We start from the raw sequence: 22,576 nt of genomic DNA, 5'->3' as shown, positions 1-22,576 counted from the left end.
TGAGCATCTTTTCATTTGCTTATTGGACATTAATATATCTCTTTGGAGAAATGCCTATTCAGATCTTTTGCTCATTTTAAAATTGGGTTGTCTTTTGGTCCAGCCACTAATAAAACAATATGGAGGTTTCTCAAAAAACTAAAAATAGAACTACCGTATGATCCAGCAATTCCACTCCGGGGTATGTATTTGGCAAAAATGAAAACACTAATCCAAAAAGATACATGCATCCAATGTTCACAGCAGCACTATTTACAATAGCCAAGATATGAAAACAACCCAAGTGCCCATCCATAGATGATAAAGAAGATGTGATACACACATACAGTGGACTATTACTCAGCCATAAAAAAGAATGAGGGACTTCCCTGGTGGTACAGTGGTTAAGAATCCACCTGCCAATGCAGGGGACACAGGTTTGATCCCTGGTCCAGGAAGATCCCACATGCCACGGAGCAACTAAGCCCGTGTGCCGCAACTACTGAGCCTGCGCTCTAGAGCCCGTGAGCCACAACTACTGAGCCCACACGCCACAACTACTGAAGTCCGCATGCCCTAGAGCCCGCATGCCACAACTACTGAAGCCCGTGTGCCTAGAGCCCGTGCTCAGCAATAAGGGAAGCCACCGAAATTAGAAGCCCACGCACCACAACGAAGAGTAGCCCCCACTCACAACAGGTACAGAAAGCCCATGCAGCAACGAAGACCCAATGCAGCCAAAAACAAAAAACAAACAAAAAAGAATGAAAATCTGCCATTTGCAGCAACGTGGATGGGCTGAGAGAACATTACGCTTAATGAAATAAGTCAGACAGAGAAAAACAAATACTGTATGATATCACTTACATGTGGAATCTAAAAAATAATGCAAACCAACGTATACGCAAAACAGAAACAGACTCACAGATATAGAAAACAAACTAATGGTTACCAAAGGGGAGAGGGAAAGGGGGAGGGGCAATTTAGGGGTATGGGATTAAGAGATACAAACTACTATATATAAAATAGATAAGCAACAAGGATATATTGTATAGCACAGGGAATTATTATAGCCATTATCTTGTGACAACTTTTAACGGACTATAATCTGTAAAAATACTGAATCACAATGCTGTACACCTGAAACTAATATAATATTGCAAATCAACTATACTTCAAAATAAATTGGGTTGTCTTTTTATTATTGAGTTGTAAGAGTTTTTAATATGTTCTGGATATAAGCCTCTTATTCGACATACATTGTAATATGCAAATATTTTCTCCCCATTCTGTGGGTTGTTTTCTCTCCTGATAGTGTCCTTTAAAGCACAAAAGTTTTTTAATTTTCATGAAGTTCAGTTTATCTATTTTTGAATCTGTCACTTATGCTTTTGGTTTCACATCCAAGAAGGTCAGGAAGATTTAAACCTATAGTTTCTTTTAAGAGTTTTAAAGTTTTAAAGCTTTAAAGGCAAATACCATATGATTTCACTTATATGTAGAATCTAAAAACCAAATCAAATGAACAAACATAACAAAACAGACTCATAGATTCAAAGAACAAACAGGTGGTTGCCAGAGGGGAGGGAGGTGGGGGGAATGAGTGAAATAGGTGAGGGAGGTTAAGAGGTACAAACTTCTAACTACGAAATAAATGCGCCACTGGAATGAAGTGCACAGCATGGGGAATACAGTCAATAATATTGTAATAACTTTGTACGGTGACAGATGGTAACTAGACTTACTGTGGTGATCATTTTGTAATGTACAGAAATATCGAATCACTATGCTGTACACCTGTAACTAACATAGTGTTGAAGGTCAATTATACTCAATTAAAAAAAAAAAAAAGAATTGTTTCGGTCATTCTAGGTTCCTTGAATTTCCATATGAATTTTAGGATCAATTTACAAATTGCTGCAAAAAAGCCAGCTGGGATTTTGATACGAATTGCATGTAATCTATAGATCAATTTGGGGAGTGTTACCATCTTAATAATATAAAGTCTTCCAATCCATGAATATGGACTTTCTTTCACCTGCTTTCTTAAATAAATGGTAAAGTACTATACCCTTTCCTCCACCTTGCATGTTTATTTTACTTAACGATATGACCTGGAGTCGCTCCATCCACAGCAGTGTATATTCTCATTCCTTTGTGCTACTGAAAAGCTATGCTCATGTACCAATATTCAACCAGTCCCATATTGATGGATGTCAGAGTTGTTTCCAACTTTTGCTATTACAAATAATGCTGCAAAGAATAACCTTGTGCACACATCTTTTCGTACTTTTGCCAGTGTATCTTTGGGAGAGATTCCCTGGAAGTGGGATTGCTGGGTCAAGAGTAAACGCACTAGCTATTGCCAAATTCTGTGCCTCAGGCACTCTATCTCCACCAGAGATACATGAGAACGTATCCAGTGCCCAGTGATTTTAAGGCATACCAGGGCTGGGAACCTTGGCATTTAAAAATAAGCTATTAGAATTATGAGAAGAGAAAGGTCATCCAAGTGGCTGGTGCCTGGAGGAACTGTGCAGTACGTGGGCCTGTGCAGCGCATATGCAGAAGTCCTGATGGGGGAGGCGGAAGGAGGAATGATGAAGGAGGCAGGGAATCTAGGGTAGGGATGGTTTTACAAATAAAGGCTGTACCAGAAACTTTCAGCTTCTAAGGGTGGAAAAATCCAAAGGTTCCCTGCCCCCAACCTGCCCCAATTTTTGTAAGCCAGGCAGCTTCTCTTGAGCACAGAGCCAGAGAGGCTGGAGTCAAAGAGTCCAGTCCCAGGAGAACAGGAGGACAAAAGCTGTTCTCAGTCAGTACACATGGGGAGCAGAAAAAAAGTCAAGAGGTTTGAGTTAGTCCCACCAGTCACTTACTGACTGAAAATCCTGGGTGCATCACTTTTCCAAGCTTCCTTTTTCTCCTGCTAACATATGAAGGAAAACCCTGCCTCTCTCACCTCCCAGGCTTGTGATGGCCAGTCAAGACAGCACCTATGATAAGCCTAGGGGAACTGAAAGTGCCTTACAAACGTGAGGGATTCTCACTGCCCAAGCTGGATTTGAGTTCTGGTGTGACCACCTGCTATCTGACTCTCCTCAATTATAAAACAGAGACAGTAACACTTATTTCACAGGGTTATTTTAAGAGGAAAGTATATAATGCATGTAAAGTACTTGGCACAACGTCTGACAAACAGTAAGTGCTTTAAAAGGTAGGTTAGTACGAGCATAGTAAAGTTATAATCTGCTGTTTAACTTTGGGCAAATAAATGTTTATACATGCTTTGCTTGAACATGAAGAAAAGTGTGAAAAAATAAGCAAATTAATAACACTGATTACCTTGGAGGATAAAGTTAGGGAGAGAGAATGATTGCTGCCTTTTTCTTTGTACACCTCTAGGTTGTTTGGCTTCTGAGCTGAATGGAAAAATCCAATGAGGCATCTCCAATGAGAAAAAGGGGGGATGCAACTGACGATGTGTACCCAGGGAGGGCTTCACAGCTAGTGATAATATTCCATGTCTTAACTGTGCCATGTGCACAGGAGTATTCATTCATTTTCCTATTATTTACACCAGGAGTCAGCAAACTTATTCTGTAAAAGGCAGACAGTAAGTGCTTCAGGCTTTGCCGGCCATACAGTCTCTGTCATCACTACTCAACTCTGCTACTGTAGCACAAAAGCAGCATAGACAATACATAAACAAGTAAGTGTGCCTGTGTTCCAATAAAACTTTAACAGGTAGCAGGTTGGATTTGGCTCCTGGGTCTTAGTCAGCCAACCCCTGATTTATACCTTTATATATGTTATGCATATTCTTCTTTATGTGTGAAGATATTTTACAATTTAAAAATATCACACACATGCAAAAAAGCCAGCAAATCTGTTCCCTAAAATGAAAAATCCAACAAAGTCTATTTAAACAAATGAATTCAACACAGAACAATTCACTCTTAGGTCTACAAGCTAATCTTAACTAAAATCTTGAAGACAGAAATTTTTTTCAAAATTTATTTCGTGTAAGAAAATTTTCTCTATTCACTTCTCTCCTCTGCCCTCATCCTGTACTGAAATATTCACATCACACTTTATGTCTCTGCCTATCAAGGAGATGGAAAAATACAGTCATTAGCCCTTTGGTTTCTTTTTGAGCACCTGCCCCACCCTATACCCATTCTTTCAATGTTCCAACTTCCTCCTCCCTAAAATGATGAATTTAAGGTAGAAAGAGATGAGGAAGAATGGAAATTTACAAGAAAGAGAGCATGACTGATAATTGTTCCCAAGAAAACATTTTCCCTTTTTGCTCTTAATAGGCTGTAAAGCTAATGCAATTAAATTATAACTATAGCAACTCAGCTGGCATCACAGTCCTTTCGCTCCAGCAGCATCCTTTCCACACAAGCAAAAGCCTGCACGCTAAAGACCCGGGGTAACTGCAGGCAACCAGCAGCAGCAGCAGTAGGAGCCTGCAGGGAGGGCAAGTTAGCAGAAATGTCTAAAGGCTGGATGGGGTGCTCGGGAAAAGTGTAGTGGAGCAGTTGGCTGCATTTAGCTACAAGGCTGGATAGTGAAAAATCCCTGCCAGGGTTCTCCTGATTTGCCTTTACCAATACCAACAGAACAAAAACTAACTAGTATTTTAATAAATAAAATTCTGGGGAGGCCTACATAAGAATTTCTACAACATCCTTACTGACTCAGCAGAGAAGCCAAAACATTCAGCTTTCAAGATTAGTTAGAAGAAAAAAAAAATGTAGCCCTTATACTCAACCCCTGTGACATTTACTATGTATCCAAAACAATGTCCCCACCTTAACACCAGCACTTAGGGCTTATCAAGTTTAAGGAATGAAGACTGAGCAGATGACTGATGATTTCCCATACAGTATTTCCCACAGAGAATCTCAGCCACTTTCCAGACCCAGAAAGGTCACCAGTAACATCACCTCTGCATCCTCCCATGACCCTTCCATCAGGGCTAAAGGAGCATACACTCTGGAGTAAACCTCACTGAGTTTGAATCCTGACTCACTACTCACCAGCTGTGTGATCTGAGAGAGTTACTTGCCCTTTCTGAGCCTTAGCTGCTCATCTGTAATACAGGGACCACAGTCCTACCATTTGTTGTGAGAATTAAGCAAAATCTTACTGATGCATAGTAAGTAATCAGTAAATCACGTTTCTTATGGAAAGAGGCGAGATTTTTTTCCTGCCTCACCAAATAATAAGCTTCTTGAGGGCAAGGACCATGTCTAATTCATGGTTGTAGTCCCAGAGACAGCCCAGGCCTGGCACAGTGGGGATCCCAAACACATGTCTGTGGAATCAACAACCCAAAGCATGTTGTGTGGCAGCAGCAGCCACTGGCCAGACAGTCAACCTGCACTCTTCTCCCGCTGCACTCTCTTGGGGCTCACCCACTTTCCTCTTCTACAATCAACTGGCAGGCACTCCATTGCCAAGGCCTTTTAGAAGCAGCCTCTGGGGTCGCTGACAGTAAGCAGACAGGATCACTCCTCACTTGGATGGCTTCTCATCACTAACTGCTCATCAGCTTCTTCCAAGTACTCTTAAAAACTCTGCTCATCACTGGGCCCTCTCTGGCTTGGAGGGTAACACTTATCTGTGTGACCCACATTTACCAATATACTACGTGAGCCATTTATGACCAACAGTCAGTGAACCCAAGCAGGAATGACTGGGACGGTTTCTGTATGACAAAGCTCTTCGCCCTTTCTCACCCTGATCATCTCTGCCTGTGAAGGGGCTCGCAGCTTGGTCAGGCAGACAGGCTGGAAAACCCAGGAGGCAGGGAGACAAAGCAAGGCTGCTGACCTGTTTATAAAACCTCTCTTGAATCCCTGAGACTCTGGCTTGTCTCTGTCTTTTACAGACTACATCCAAATTCAAGGCAGGAAAGAAGAAGCAGATCCTGCCCCCGAGCCACCCAGCACCAGTGCTGCCTCCCCACCAGTACTCACGCCTTGACATCTGCTGTCTCCTGGGATGTGCGTGTGAGGGTACGGGAACGCAGGCGCTCGCCTGCCTGCTGGATCTCCTGTAGGTTCCGTTCCACATGGGGAAGCTCTGAGATGCCCTCGGTCTCAGCGGCAAGCTGTTCAGCTTGCTGAAGTAGCTCACCAAACCCCTCAGTATCCATTGGAGATGCAGATCCTAGGTGGGGGAGAAAAAGGAAGAGACCCAAATCAAGAGGAAAGATAGGCTTCAAACACTGCCTGAACCTGTCATAAGCTTAATGAAACACTGGGACTTTTTGTAAACAGACAAGGAGAGAGCTCATCAACAAGCAGGATTTGTTCCTGAACATAGCCCAAGAACAACAGGCCCGACAGAGAAAATGAGTCAGACTGGGAAGAAATAGATCATTTCTGTCCATACTGACAGCCCCAAGATTGATTTCTGCCACCAGAACAAATGCAAAGATATTAAGGCACAGATCAGAATTCCTGCCTCACTTCAGACTCAAAGCCAACAAGGCAACAGAACCCATGATGGCAACCTCTGGGAGGCGTAAAGAACCCTCACTCAAACTTCCTCTCCCTCCACCTGTCTTAGACAGAAAAACACCTCCACCCCCAAACGGCTGGCAATTTATAAGGCCATCTCATCTCATATGATTCCCAAACAACTCCATGAGGATCCTGAGAAGACAGAGAAGCAACTCCAGTCCACAGAGCTCAGTTCTGTGCCTAGAATACTCTCTGCTGCAATGAGGCTGAACTGAAACCAGAAGAACACAGGTCTTCTGACTAATCCCGTTAGTCTCCTTCGCTAACATAAAAGACAGTCTTTTTAAATTCATGTCCAAGTCTCCATTCACTCATTCTTCAGCTTTATCTCTGAGAGCAGAGATCCATGTCTGCTTGTTATATATGACATTCAGAATATGACTTGTTAATATACCTACTACTTTTAGAGATACTGTTGCAACTAATAATTATACTAATTTAAGTAGCAGCTGGCTTCTAGACCATGAATATTATTAGCAAGATCACCTGTTTCTCCAACAACTGAGAAAAGTTCTGTGAACAATGTTGATATTTAATGCATATTACACATTTATGAATCTTCTATATACTGTACCATCCTTGTATAAGGTTCATAACTCAGAGGAGTTTTTACCTCCTACCACTATTTAAATCAACAGAAGATAAATAGCATCAACATCATTTAAAAAAATTACATTGCTAAAAGGTTAACAAAATTATTATTTATTAAAAAAAGAACAATATTCTTTAAATAGTAGCTCTTGTTGATTATATATTTCCTCTTTGTTTTAAACCCATGGCTTCTATTGTACTTTAGAAATCCCTGTGGTCTAGAATTGTAGTTAAAATGTTAATGTAATATATAATTATATCTCAGCTATGAAGCTCAGGTTAATGTTAAAAGGGCATGGTTTCCACCATAAATCCACAGCAGCAGAATAAGGACTTTTAAAAATGAACATTAAAGGACATTAACTTTAAAGGCAAGGGCACAAGGTTAAAACAAAAATAGCTCAGCTGGAGTAAACATGAAGACATTCTGGTATTCTTTATGAAGTGCCAAGCTGACTTTAATCTTTAGACAAAAAGTCATATACACTATAACTCTTTACCTAACGTTTCTAGATAATCATTGTCATTTTTTTTTTTACCTAATAGAATCAAGCTGTAACTGGCCACCTCTACCTGTGAGAAAATGTGGATCACAGAATGAGAAGGGTATTCTCGGGGACAGAAGAACAAAGAAGCAGAGAGTATAATTAAACGACGGCTCCTGCTTGATGGAGAAATGTTTTTCCTCAGAAACCTATAGGGCCAATGATGTTCTATGAACTACCAGAAACATGGTCACTCACCAGAAAGAGGAAAAAAAAGAAATATGCTGCCTCTTACCCCCACACTTTTTTTTAACTCTAAGATAAAAATAATTTGTCTAACAGAGCCAAGGAGAAGGAAATACTTTTTTTCTTTCATAAGGAAAATTCTGGAACTCCCTGAATAAAACAAAACTTTTTAATGTTTATAAAAAGAAAAAAAAAGGAAAAAAATATATCTAACATTTCATGTAACATTTCCACGCCAGACAAATTCAGACAGAGGAAATGCTCAACTTCTCAAATGACTTGCCCATACAAAGATTTAAAGTGATGGATTTGAGGGTAAGTAATGAATGGAAAATAAAAGTCATGATTTACTTTAATCCAATAAATATGATTTTTTAAAGTTAACTAAATAGAATTATTTTGACCATAGTAAAATAAAGGCTGAATCTCTAAACATCCTAAACTTAATATGCCCCAAACTGAGCTTTAACCTTTCATCTACAAAACCTGCTCCTTGGCCTGCTCCAGTCAGTCGCTTGGGCCAAAATCCTTAAGGGCCTCCCTGACTCACATCCCACATCCAAATAAGCCAACAAAGCTTTTCAAATCTACCGTCAAAATGCACCCAGAATCCACCTCTTCTCACCACGTTCCCCCATCCAAGTCATTCTCACCTCTTCCTGGCTTCCCGGCTTCAGCCCTTGTCTCCTACAGTGTCTTCTCAATCCAGCAACCAGTGATCCTTTGAAAGTCTGATCACATCCATCCTCTGTTTAAACTTCTTGTACAGAGTGAAGCCCTACAGAAGCAAGCCATCTCTTCTTACCTCCTAGACTCATCTCCAGTCCTGTCCCCCTTCCTTTCCTGGGCTCCAGCCACCCTGGGGCCTCCTTGCTGGTTCCCCAGTGGGTCAAGCACATTCCTGCCCTAGAGGCTTTCTTTGTACTCCTTATTTCCTCTACCTGGAACGCACCTCTCCCAGATATGCTCATGGCTGATTCCCTATCTCTCTCAGTTAAACTGTCAGCTTGCCTCTGATGCCAACCTAGAACAAAATATTTAAGAGCGCAACCTGCAACCACCCTCAGCGCTCTCCCCCACCCCCAGCTAGAATGTAAACTGTACAAGGATAGGGATTTTTGCCTGTTTTGTTCACTGAGGTACCCCAGGTTCTTAGAACAGTGCCTGGTACATAGTAGGTTCTCATCTGTTGAATGAATGGGAGTTTTATTCTTCCGTTTGTGGAGACTCTGTTCTTCTTGAAGGCTTCCTACACACTCTTGCCAAAGCAGCACCCACTGGCAAGCAGAGACCAAAGCAAAAACATTCCCTTCCGACTACCAACTGATACTTAACATTTCTGAGGCTGCACAGCATAAGGCAGAGACAGTATAAATGGCATGAATTCAGATCACACTTGGTCCAGACTAGTGCTTTCCCTCTAAATACCCAGACAAAAACCCAGTGATATTTTAGAAGAAACAGCCCAGTTTTCAGGTGAACAAATTCCAAACTAAAAGAACAAATATACATGCAGGAAGAACTGTGCTATATAAGTTTAGAGTAGAAAATAAGCTTGTTCCATGTCTGTCTGAGAGAAGAGAGAAATGTATATGATACCATATTTGGGAAAAACTGGATCTGTCCTGCATTATAACTCAACCAGTGGAAACTGATTTACAAAAAAGTTTAAAGTTGCCAAATGTATACTTTGATGTAGTCATCATCTCATTAAAATTTTTAAACGTATGGTTAATTTTACAAATTTAAAGACAATTTTTAACCCTTCTGCAAAATAAATATCAACTTAGCCACAAAATATAGGGGTTAAACCAACCGAATATCAATTTTGACTCGATACTGAAAACTGATCATGAAAATAACCTCACTATCTTTGTCCAATAGTGAGAACCAGAATGATTAGCGGGAGGGGAGGTGTGAGAGTGAAGTCCAAGCTCTGTGTTGGGAAAAAAATCTGGCCAAGACACACACAGAGACTGGATGCCAGCTGCACCCCTGGGGAGCTGTGGAGGAGGGAGCCAGGAAGAAGCCACACTGAGAACCCACAGAAGTGGGATGTGGAACAGTCAATGCAGCAAAACTGGGGCTGGATGTGAAAAGGCCAGCAAGGACAGACAGCACTAAGGCTCCTCTCTGTCAGCATGACTCTGAGCCTGATTGTTGAGGCCTCTGGAAACACCGAAAGGTGCTTCAGAGAGCATGGCAGGGTACCAGGGCCCTGAGCAACAAACTGCTCTCCGTGCCTCTTGGCAGAAGTCCTACTGAGCCTCCACAGACCTCCTCAAACACCCGGGTAAGCCTTAAAATGAAGGGCAAACTTATCACTGCTGTTAGAAGGCAAGACTGGTTATCCTTTGGTGGCGGGGTGGGGGGGACAGGAGGAGGCAGAAAGGAGGCTTCTGGGGGGCTGGTAACTTTTTTTATTCTGGGTGCTGCTTAATAGTGTGTTCATTTTGAGAACATTCATTGAGCTAGACTTGTGATTTATGTACTTTTCTGATTGTGTATTGCACTTCAATAAAAAGTTCCCCATCAAAATGAAGGACAATGACCTTCATTTTTCAGAGGTTGCAGACACCCTGCTATATTAGAAATGGCGGGACCTCCCTGGCGGTCCAGTGGTTAAGACTCTGTGCTTCCAATGCAGGGGGTGCGGATTTGATCCCTGGTCTGGGAACTAAGATCCCACATGCCCTGCGGTATAGCCAAAAAATTTTTTTAAATTAAAAATAAATAATAAATAAATATAAATGGTGAATGCTCTTAGTGGGAAGTTCCCAAGATCCAGACCTCTTCACCACACCTAGAGGATGCTGAGAAAATTAACCAGGGGAAAAAATTAAAGCCCACGGCTTTAGAGAGACAGCTCCCACCTAGAGCTAAAACCAAGGACTGGGCAGACTTCCATTTCCTTAAATTAGTCAGCACTCACCTGTCATTCAGTGTCCAAAAAAATGTCCCTTCCAGGCACATAAACATTCTTAACAAAGAGAAAAAAAAAATCTCCAAATGGCATATAGGATGAAATGAACTTAAAAAAAGGGCAGAGCAAAAATGCATCAAATAATTTCGGTTCACTTGCTATTAACATGTGTCTTAATTATGAAAAATATGGTCATTTCCACATTCCCAATATAACCATGTTAAATATTTAATCAAGTCAAAAAAGAGTAGTGTAGTATAATAAGAAATATATTTGGTCTTTGTCCCCAAGTTCCTGGCACACAGCTTCTAAAACCCTCGGAATGTCCTGAAGTTCTGAGTCTTTTGTAACTCACAAGGAACCCCTTTTAAGCACACCTGAATTTATGCAAATGAGGTAACTTGGAGAGGCTAAGCTAGGTGGCCTCAGGATGGGACTGGTCACCAGAAAGACCAAGTGATTAGACAGTTGGAACTTTCAGCCTCACCCACCAACCTCTTGGAAGGGGAAGCAAGGGCTGCAGATTAAGCTCTATAAAAACTCTTGAACAATGAGATTTGTTGAGTTTCTGAGCTGGTGAATGCATCCACACACTGGGAGAATGGTGCACCCCGGTTCCACAAAGACAGAAGCTCCTGTGCTAAGGACTCTTCCGGACCCCGCCCTATGTACCTCTTTACCTGGCCATTCATCCTTCATAATAAATCAGCTGATTTACCCCTGGGATAAAACCCAAATCTCCCCTCATAATTTCCTCATCTCTAAAGAGGAGATGATAATGCTTATCTCCTTCAAGGGGTTGATGATACACAGAAAGTATTTTATTAACTCTCCTGATTTATGTCACTGTAAAATGCTATTTTAGCTTTTTCCCAAAGTTGCCAATTTGGCAACATACTGTCAATTATAAACGTCTCTGCTTCAAAAAAATCTTCTAGCAAATATATGATACTAAATTGACTTATTTAATCACAGCTTCGTATCATTCAGTAAGAACTTCTGGGAGACACCTGCAATTTTTAAATGTACAATTTTTACATTTCCCACATCAAATATGGTTTTAATTATAAATCCAAATTTCCACAATGAAGGTGTGATTCAAAAGAAATTTAGCATTGAATTTCAAGTGGAAATCTTGCCCTCAAACTTATTATTAATTAGACTGTAACAGGATTAAAACACAAGAACAGTGTTCAATGTCCAACACCAAGATTAATGAGGAAAGCCTCACAGGAGGTGTCAAAAGCTGAAGACTGGTTCTGTTCTCCTCTCTTCTTCTGAATACATAAACTACGGTTAAATGACAGCATCATTCTACTTTGTACTATATCTGTCAGCTGTCAATTACAACAACCAAAAGAAAATTACATCCTAACAGATACTACTGTTTCAGATGCCTCTAGAAGAGGAAAACGATGATTAACCAAAAAAAAAAAAAAAAGTGCTGTGGGATAACTCTTTATAGTCCTGTGAAACTAAGTAAAAGAGTTAGACCTAATCATTATTCAGAAGGTAGACTTCTGGAGAAAACAAAGAACTACTTTTGCAAATATGTTCCTATAAAAAGGTTTCATCTTCAAGGAATTCATGGAAGACTCTGACAAGTACAGGTTTCTGGCAACTGACTGTACTGCTGAACTGAATGAATAAGCATTTTCAGAATTCTAATGGAAAACTGATGAATTCATAAAAGTGCTAACAAAAGATCAAGATGAAAAAAAAATTAATTACATGGGACTGAGTGAACTGATGAGGATGATTATAATTTTTATGACTTTCTGTTTGAATAAAAAAAAAATATCCCACAAGGACTCAGAGGCAAAAAATATACAAATCAATTTTCACTGCAAAGTAAAGGAGCTGTTACAGTGGAGGATTACTGGACTGAATGTCAATATTATGACATAGTATGAGTGTGTTTCGTGTTTGGTAAATGCAATCATTGCTGCTTTTGTTGTGGTCATCCATTTACAATGCTTGGTGTCAGTTTATTTATCTCTTGTAAAAATAAAATACAGTGTGTGTGTGAAAAAAAAATTTTCTTAATAGCTGTTCTCTATATTTGTTTGTAAACATGTTGTAAATAAGTGCTATTGGTTGGAAAAAAATTTTAAAAAAATAAATAAAATAAAATAAATGTAAAAAACCAAAAAAAAACAGAAAAACAAAGAACTAAAATAAACTACCCTAGACAGAAGAGAAATTAAAAGACCTGGGTGATTCAGTACAAGTATGGGCCTGGATGACTCAGTGTTTGCAGTAAGGAGTGTGTAGTATCAGCTTTCTTGATACATAAAATAACACTTGTATTATTTCATCTTCAATGAGCAAAGAGAAGCAATCTGGCATCACACAGAAACATAAAGTACCCACACAGCCTACCTTCTGACAAATTCTTGGAGTAGAAGGCCTGGGATAGAACTGTGGACCCCATCCTGGCTTTGCCCCACATTAGCTCTCTGACCCTGGGACCGGCCCTTCCTCATCTCTGGATCCCAGTTTCACCACCGGTGAGAGGAAGGGGTTGGCTCAGGTGATTTCTAAGGTCCTGCCCGCCGTGAAGAATCTACAGATGTGGAATATTTTAATTCAGTCTTTAAACTCACTTAATGAATGTGTCCTTGGAAGGAGCAGCCCCATTTTAGTGGTGATGAAAAGTATCTGTACAAAGAACCTGAGGAATGATACAGGCCCCATATTACAGCTGGCATAAACAGTGGCAGATCACCAAGTCTACCTCCAAAAGGCTTTGGCTCTGGCTCGTCTCTCGAAACCAATGGTTCTCAGTTGGGGGCAGCTTTGCTCCCCAGGGAGCACTGGCAATATATAGAGGCATTTTTGGTTGTCACAACTGAGAGAGAGAGGCGACGTGCTACTGACATCTAGATGGCAGAGGCCAGGGATGCTGTTAAACATCCTATGATGCACAGCACAACCTCCACAGCAAAGAATTATTCAGTCTAAAACATCAATTGTGTCAAGGCTGAGAAACCCTTCTGTAAACTAAGGAAGGCTTCTTGTCCTGAGAGCCATGACACCAGCATCACAGGCACCAGGAACCCTGGAAAATATATGCATACATTTTTTAAAAAATATAAGAGAAACACTATAGCTGTTATCAGATTCTAAAGTCTGAGTCCCCTGCCCGCCCCCCCGACCCCAAATAATCTTACAACACTGTATATACAGAATTATACCATTTGAGTTTTTAATGGTGGTAGTCAATCCCCGGTATACCACACAGCAATGGAAAAGATCAAACTAAAGCTACATGGAACAATAGGGATAAATTTCACAGACACAAAAATGAACTAAAGCAGCCAGACACCAAAAAAAGACACTGCATGATTCCATTTATATGGATTTTAAGGGGAAAAAACTAATCTGTGGTGCTAGAAACCAGAACACTGGTTATCTGGGAGGTTGGTGAGGGTGGGGATGGGGAATGACTGGGAGGAAGCACAACAGAACTTTTCTGGTACTACAGGCTGAAACGTGTCCCTCCAAAATTCGTATGTTGAAGTCCTAACCCCCACTGTGAAGGCATTTGGAGAAGGGACCTTTGGGAGGTAATGAGGTTTAGATGAGGTCCTGAAGAGGGGGCCCTCATGATGGGATCAGTACCCTCCTAAGAAGAGACACCAGAAAGCTGCTTCCTCTATCTCCCACCCCAACTCCACACACACATTCACCCAGGAAAGTACGTGAGCACACTCGAGATGGTGGCCACCTTCGAGCCAGAAAGACAGAGGGTCTTCACCAGAACCCAACCATGTGGCACCCTGGTCTCGGACTTCCTCCAGAACTGTGGAAGAACAAACTTCTGTTGTTTAAGCCACTCAGGCCATGGTGGTTTATATGGCAGCCTAAGGTAAGACACCAGGGTATTGGAAATATTCTATATCTCAATATGGGTGATGGTCATATGATTGAATAAATATATAAAAATTCATCAAGCTATACACTCAACATATATTAAGTGTATATGTTAATACACATAATACATATATTAAGGTTTGTTCACAGATAGAATTTAGAAGAAATAGCAAGAAACATAACATTAGCATAGCAAGAAACTTAGCATTATCTCCAGAGAGAGAGCAAAGCTAAGATTTGGGAGATTTCTACTTTTCGTTGTATAACCCTCTGTCAACCTGAATCCTTTCCGTAAGTGTATTGACCTTTTCTAATTTTTAATAACTTGTTCATTTTAAAACTGCTCTAAACTCCCTGCCTCAGAGTGTTTGCCTCACCACTGCCCCTGACTCCTCGATGGCAATGAATGTCAAATCCACACTCCCATCCTGCTTCTTGAACTCACGCTCCAAACCAGGAGGTTCCAGGCACTGCCTGTGCGTTTCCACTCAAACCCACAACTGCCACACCCAGTGCACCTCAAAATGCAGTTATCCACCCACCACCACCGCCGCCACCAGACGCCCTCCCAAACCCCTTCACCTGTACCTGGGCTGCACTCTCTTAGGTTCTAACTCACCCTTCTCCTTGCATCTGTGCATGACCTCGGACTGTTTATTTATAGCTATTCTCCACTCTCCAGACTCAGAAACCAAAACAGATGCAGACACATTTTTGAGAGAAAGCAGGTAGGTATTCCTCATTATCCAAACTATTGCTCTCCCTGACAAAATCTCAGGAAACCAAATACTACAGATTCAGAAAACATGACATCCCTCACTCTCCAAATCTCTCATTACCTAAACAGATTTAGAGAGCAAGGGATACTTTATTTTTGCAGCATCTTCTGTTGCTTTTTTTCCTTTTCCAGCTTTATTGAGATATAACTGACACACAATATTGTGTAATTTTAAGGCACACAACGTGGTTTGATAGACATCAATACTGTGAAATGATTACCACAATAAGGTTAGTCTAACTGTTGCTTCCATCTTCATCACCGTCACTCAAGGCCAGACATCCCCCCCTTTAAGCCCAAGTTCTTGCTAGATGCAAGTTCCAGCGCCTCCCACTGCACATCACTCTGCTCACCGCGACCACGTTCCTCTTTCCACCATCACTTTCCCTATGTTGCTCCTGAACAAAAGCCTTCAATACTTTCCACTCACGGGATCCAGAGGAGGCACTGTTTTTGGAGAAACCCTGTGTACCAGTAATGTGATTCACTCTATCCCTGACCGTCCTTGTGCATACCCTGCTCTGTGCTCATGCCATTTTTCACAGCCAGGAACATCTACTCACCTTCCACCACACCCCTGAGATCCAGCCAGGAACTGTACCCTCTAGCTGGGTGACCTTGGGCAAGTTAATTACTCCCTCTGGGCCTCACCTGTGAAGTGGAAAAATAGATGTACCTTCCTCGCCTGCCACACAGTAACCACTCAAACATCAGCTATCGTTTTACCACGAATTCAAGTCCTACTTACCAAAATGGTTTTCCTCAATACCCATCCCACAGGAATCTCCCCGCATCTAGATTCCTCTCTACTCCATTTATTTATTTGCCTTACACGTTTCTATGTGGCCAGCCATCTGTTTTTGTGCTCCACAGGGTTTCTTTTTTCTTTTTTATATTTTTATTTATTTATTTTTGGCTGCGTTGGGTCTTCATTGCTGTGCACAGGCTTTCTCTAGTTGTGGCGAGCGGGGGCTACTCTTTGTTGCAGTGCACGGGCTTCTCATTGCAGTGGCTTCTCTTGCTGCAGAGCATGGGCTCCAGGTGCGCGGGCTTCAGTAGTTGTGGCTCACGGGCTCTAGAGCGCAGGCTCAGTAGTTGTGGTGCATGGGTTTAGTCGCTTTGCGGCATGTGGGATCTTCCTGGACCAGGGCTCGAACCCGTGTCCCCTAGCATTGGCCGGCGGATTCTTAACCACTGCGCCACCGGGGAAGTTCCTCCACAGGGTTTCTGCAGCCTCCTTATTTCACTCTGGAGCTCTCACAGAGCTATTTTTGTCAATATACAGTTGTTTATTTGCTGTTTTTGTTGTTTTTATGGGGGGACAAAGCGTTAGGACCTGTTAGTCCACCACCCTGCTGACATTCTTCTCATTTGCCTTATGTTATCGTCTATTAATACCTAGATTCCTTCTTCCCCCAAACAGCTTAAAATTTAAAGTATTTTGTAGCGTTACCTTTTTTTTTTTAATGTATAACTCCAACAGTGCCCTTAAACAGTAGCTAGATCCTCAATACAGTCACTAACTGCCAGAATAACCTTCAGCAAACCTTTCCCAAAATGCCTAATGACTCATTTTCTAAATTCCTGTTTGCCTTGTAAAGTTCACCAAAGTTAGAGCCCCACATCCATGTGAGCACACTCGAGATGGTGGCTACCAACAAGCCCAAAAGAGAGAGGGTCCTCACCAGAACCCAGCCATGCGGCACCATGGTCTCGGACTTCCAGCCTCCAGAACTGTAGAAAAACAAATTTCTGTTGTTTAAGCCACTCAGGCCATGGTGATTTATATGGCAGCTTTCCTTCATTCACTTAACAAATACTTATTGAGCATCTACCACATGCTAGGTACTGTTTGTTCAAAGCTATGGGGATGGAGCTATGGAAAAACCAGACAAAGGTCCCAGCCTCAGGGAGCTTATGTCTGTTAGGAGACAGACAATAAAAATGCATAAACATATAGACACATGATGCCAAGTATTGATAAGTGCTATGAGGGAGGTAAAACAGGGAAATGCGGCAGAGTGGATGGTGGGACTGCTTTAGCTGGGGTGTTCTGAGAAGCTTCTTTTAAAAGGAAACCTTTGAGCAGAGACCTAATTGAAGTAAGGGGGTGAGCTATGTAGATATTTGGGGGAAGAATGTTCTTGCCAAGGAAGCAAGGCAGAAGTGTAGTTTGCATAGCTGAAGAGCAGGAGGCCACGTGGCTGAAGCACATAATCATGGGGAAGGGTGGTGGGAGAAGGGGTTGGGACAGGGTCAGATCATGTCGGCTTCCCACCACCAAGGACTTTGGATTTCAGCCTACTTATGACGGGAGCCAGTGAAGGGTTGAGCCTTCTCTAAGGCTCATTCCCACTGCTGTGTGGAGAACAGACAGGGGGCGTGAGGGGACAAAGTAAGAACAGGAAGACCAGTCAGGAGGCTACTCTATCACCCAGATGTGATACCTGAGAACCGCGTGGACCAGGGTGATAGTGGTGGAAGAGACAAAAAGTGGGTCTGATTCATGGATACTATATTTTAAGAACAGATTTAGTGTAGACATGAATTGCTGATGTAGAGTGTGAGAGGAGAAAAGAAGTCAAGGACAATGCCAAGGCTTTAAGCCTGAGTAACTCAGACCATGAAGGTGCCATTTACTGAAATGAGGGAGACAGGGAAGGGATTAAGCCTGACATCACAGGGCTGCCGTGAGGATGGCATTAGATTATAGAAGTAAAGCCCATGGCAGAGACCTGCGCACAGCCAGAGCTCAGGAAGTGATGGTTGTCCTTTTTTTCCACTGTCATTGGTTCCTTCTCCTAGGATTTAGGTCTCTCCTTCCCTAAAACAATTCCTCATCAGTAGGGGAAACTGGGTGAGGGGTACAGAGAACTCCGTACTACCCTGCATGTGTTCTATAAATCTAAAACAAATCTAAAATAAGTTTATTTTTAAAAAATTCCTCGACCCCATGTCCTCCTCTGGCTCCCACTCCCTTCATAAAGAGACGGCCATCCCTTGTCACGCGTCATTCATTCATCACCACTGCCATCTAACTTTTGCTTGCCTGCCTCCCATTTCCTGAATTCCCCGGCAGTCACCACTGACCCAACTGCCAAATCCAATGGACTCTTCAATCCTTCCTTTCTCACAGCCTTTGACACCCTGACCATTCCTTCCTTCCTGAAACTCTCTCTTCCCAAGACGTGGAGACTCCACCTTCTCCTGGTTCTCCTCCTCCTCCTCCCTCTCTCAGCCTCCTCTGCTGTGCCTTCTTCACCTACCCACCCCTCAAATGCCGAGCTTCTATCCTTGGACCTCCTCTTCTCACACTATATATTTCTCTGGATAACATCCACTTGAACTTCAACTACAATTCCTACCACGGCCATTAATCTCCCAGATGGCTACAGACCTCTCTGAATCCGTTCACATACACATCTGCATCCAAGAGAACCACACACACACTCTTGAGCAGGCAGTGCCAGGAGGCTCAATGCTGCCCTTCCCCAGAAAGTCCATCCATGGACCTCGGAGGTCCATCTGGGCCCAGGCAAGGACATTGACCTATCAAAACAAAGGTGACTTCCGTATCTTTATGTCCAGCCCAGCTCTCTCCCAGGGCCAATATTTCCAACTGTTCATCTGACATCTACAGCTGGCTGACCAGTGGATGCCTCAAACTACACATTATCCCAAACGCTTCACTTCTCTCCCCTCTTACCTGCCACCACCACCACCACCAGCACCACTTCCTCCTCCTGCATTTCCAGTCTCTCTTGATAAAACGAACATAAACGAACATAGCACCCAGTCAATTCAGCCAGAAACCACCTCAGGCTCCCTTTCCTCTCCGAACATCCAATCTCCAGGTCTATCTCCCAAACCTTTCGGAAAGTCGAACCCTCATCTCTTTTGCCCCCACTCTAACCTCACGCTTTTCTCCTGATTACCTCAACAGTCTAAGCCTTCTTGTTCCTCTAACCTACACTCCCCTTGGCTAGAGAGGTCTTTCTGAAACGTTCCCCTGCCTTTATACCCTCAGGAACACCTTCCATCTCCTATAGAAGGAAGTGCTCATGCTTTGACACGGCCAATAGGGGCACCCTCCAAAGAATGGGCACTGCCATCCTTACCATCCTCATCTCTTACTGCCTCCCCGCAAAGATACCCTAGCAATTCTCTACTCCTTGGGATGCCTCATGCTGTTTCCTCCCTTCACACCCTGGCACATACAGGTGCACCCTCTGCTAGAACACAAACATACCCTGGCACATGGGAACTCCTGTGTACCTTGCAAAGTCAGCTGGGACAGTCCTACCTACCTCAAACCCCTCCCACACTATCCCCAACCATCTATTACTGTTCTTCCCCGGCCAGGTGGAAGAGTTGTGATGATTTTATTCCCAAGTCTGTTTCTCTCTCTACATGGAGAATTCCTGTAGGGTGAGGTCCACAGACTGCTCAGCTTTGAATCGTCAGCTGCTAAGTTTGGTACAAAAAAGTTACTGAATAAATGTCTGCTGAATTAAAGTGACCTGTTCCCTGAACATACCTCAGGTCCTCACCTCCAGGTCTTTGCTCTGACCCCTCCTTCTCCTTGGCACATCTACCTTTCTCTCTACCTTATTTTCTACTTCAGCCCATCAGGAAGCAGGTTTAGACACTCAAGTTCACCACATCTCCAGTGTTCCCACCTCAGGGTATTTGCACTTGCTGTTCCCCTTCCAGGAATGCTCTTGCCCGAGATACTCCCCTCTCTGATTTCAAACAGGTCTCTGTTCAGATATCCTTGTCCTCTTTTTAAAAAAGCCCTGCCACTACATGCTATCCCTCCGGGCTTATTGCTGGTGATGTGCTCCACAGAAACAGCAGCTCAGTGAGCGCAGGCCTATCTCAGTCACCGCTGGATCCCCAAGCCTCTAACAGTGTCAGGAACATGGATTTATTTTCTATTTGTTGAGCACCTACTGTGTGCCAGGTCTAGGTGCTGGGGATACATCAGGGAACAAAACAGATAACGTTCTAAAGGGGGAAAACAAACAATACACAGATAAATGAGTAAAATATAAGAACAACTAAAGCAATAAAGGAAGATAGGAAGTGGGGAATGTCTCACTAGGTGACCCTTGAATAAAAACCTGAAAGAAGTGAGGGAGCGAACCATATGAATATTGAATCGCAAGCACAAAGGTCCTGAGGTCGAAGCATGTCTGCCATGTGGAAGGAGAGGGTAGCAGAAAACGAAAGTGGGAAAGTAACAGTGGGTCAGATTATGTAAAGCCATATAACTCACTGTAAGGAGTTCATCTTTAAATGAGATGGGGACCCACTGCAGGGTCCTTCTATCTGCTGTACTGAAAATAGGTGCCAGGGCAGAAGCCAGGAGACCAGATGGGAGACTATTTCAATAATCCAGGAGAGAGGTGATGGTGACCTGGCCCAGGATGCCAAGCATTGGACGTGAAGAAAGAAAGAAAGAGAGCAGTTAAGGATGACTTAAAGGTTATCGGTCAGAGCCTTTTACATTACTGAGAAAAAAAAAAAAACAGCAAGAAAAGCAGTCTGGGAAGAGAGGTGGAGGGAACCTTGCTAGCCCTATCTTGAAATGTTCAGGTTGAGCTCCCTACAAATCATCACAGTGGAGATATTAAAGTAGGCAGCTGGATATAGGTCAAGGGAGAGGCCCAGGCTGGAGATATTCACGTAGGATCTGTTAACCTAATAAACAGGTATTAAGAACGATGAGCCTCGAGTGAGATCACCACGAGTAAAAAATGAAAATGTCCCAAACACAAATTCACAAAGAAGAATAATCGAAAGAAAGAAAAAAAGATACGATGCCCAAGGGCACCCTCTCACAGCCCCCAAACAGAACAGAAAGGTGACCCTTGCTGAAAGACATTTTGGTCCAAACAAATCATAACCTCTTCTCACACCCGACAGAGGGGCAAACCTGGACCAGCAGCTCTGTCAATGGGTCGTCCAAACTTGGAACAAAGACCCCTGCGGTCGGCCCCGTAATTTTTAAAAAAGAGACCCAGTAAATGCAGGCATTGCCTTTGCAGAGGATGGGGTGCTGTGGGCCCAGAGAAAGTGCGGGCCACCTCCAGGTTCTAATCACTAGCATCTCCCTGCACGGGAAGGAGCATTCCGCTGGATGCAGACAGAGGAGATAGGCCAAGGCTCACAGGGTAGTCCCTTTCCCGGGAGGGAAACGCCTCCCGATAGAGTATCCCCGAGGAGCAAGCGAGGGAGCTGACAGGGCGCGGTCAGGAAGATATCAAGCGGAGTGTGGTGGCGGGGAGGGGCACCGATCCAGCCAAGGGTGGGCTCGCAGGGCAGGGGTGGGCGTGGGGGCGTGGCGTGGCGCGCCGGCAGAGCGCTGTAGTGGGACAGGAGGGTCGCCAGGGGGCCGAGGCTCCGCATTCAGAAGGAGGGCAGATAGAAAGCACTCCCGGAGCGCAGGCCGACGCTATAATGAGGGGCGGTTCGACAGGGCGGTGTGTAGCTGGCGTCAGGCGTGCCGGCTGCCATGAGACGAACGGGAAGTGTGAGCAGCACGGCTCCGAGCACGTGGACCGGGCTCCGCCCAGCCTCTGGGCCTTGGGTTCAAGGACCTGCCCCGTGTCGGAAGGACGGGGCCACAAACACCCTTACCTGGCGCTGCAGCCGCGTCAGCCGCGTCAGCCGCTCAGGTCCGGGAGAGAGAACGCTGCGGTCGCGTCTCGCGCCGCTCGCCCGCGCTTCCTGATTGGCCGAGACCGGCCCTCCCAGAAGCCCCCGCGCGACGCGCCGCCAAATGAACTTTATGGAGACCCGAGGAGGAGGACACGGACATGGGCGGGGTTTGGGCGGGGCCTTCGACTGAGCTGTCACTCCCCACACGCACCCAGCCGCCGCCCTCACCCCTCCCACGTGGTTAGAGTCGGCTCCTGCCGGAGAAAGCGATCCCACAATTGCCTGCGCGGATTTCTTACCGTTCATTGAACACCTTCCGAGTGCCAGGCGCTATTCTAGGTACTGGGGGGCACAGTGGCAGCCACGGCAGACAAGATCCCTGCCCTAATGGAGTTCTCAAGCTGGTGGGGGAAACAAAATATAATAAATCACCTCCAGTTTGTAAGGAGGGCAATGACGAAAAAAGCAGTGTGATGGGAGAGAGAATGTGGTCAGG

At 43.7% G+C, this 22,576-nt stretch overlaps 1 protein-coding gene across 3 annotated transcripts in view; it reads right to left on the bottom strand.

Annotated features, from left to right (window-relative positions):
• The window catches only part of NUP93 (nucleoporin 93), a 104,760-nt gene extending 82,547 nt beyond the window's left edge, over positions 1–22,213 (bottom strand). For all 3 annotated transcript variants that reach the window (XR_014256662.1, XM_082436982.1, XM_082436983.1), the window contains exons 1-2: positions 22,060–22,213; positions 5,970–6,162 (exon numbers count right to left, since the gene is read on the bottom strand). Coding sequence is in view for 2 of the 3 variants with exons in the window: in XM_082436982.1 (XP_082293108.1) it covers positions 5,970–6,148 (179 nt within the window). In the remaining variant the exon portion in view is untranslated. The remainder of the gene's footprint in view (positions 1–5,969; positions 6,163–22,059) is intronic.
• Between the last annotated feature and the right edge of the window lie 363 nt (positions 22,214–22,576).

The sequence above is a fragment of the Balaenoptera physalus genome (genome assembly GCF_965194825.1).
Source record: "Balaenoptera physalus genome assembly, chromosome: 19".
Taxonomy (NCBI): domain Eukaryota; kingdom Metazoa; phylum Chordata; class Mammalia; order Artiodactyla; family Balaenopteridae; genus Balaenoptera; species Balaenoptera physalus.
Note: the sequence above shows the minus strand (reverse complement) of the source record. Positions and strands in the feature narration are given on the sequence as shown.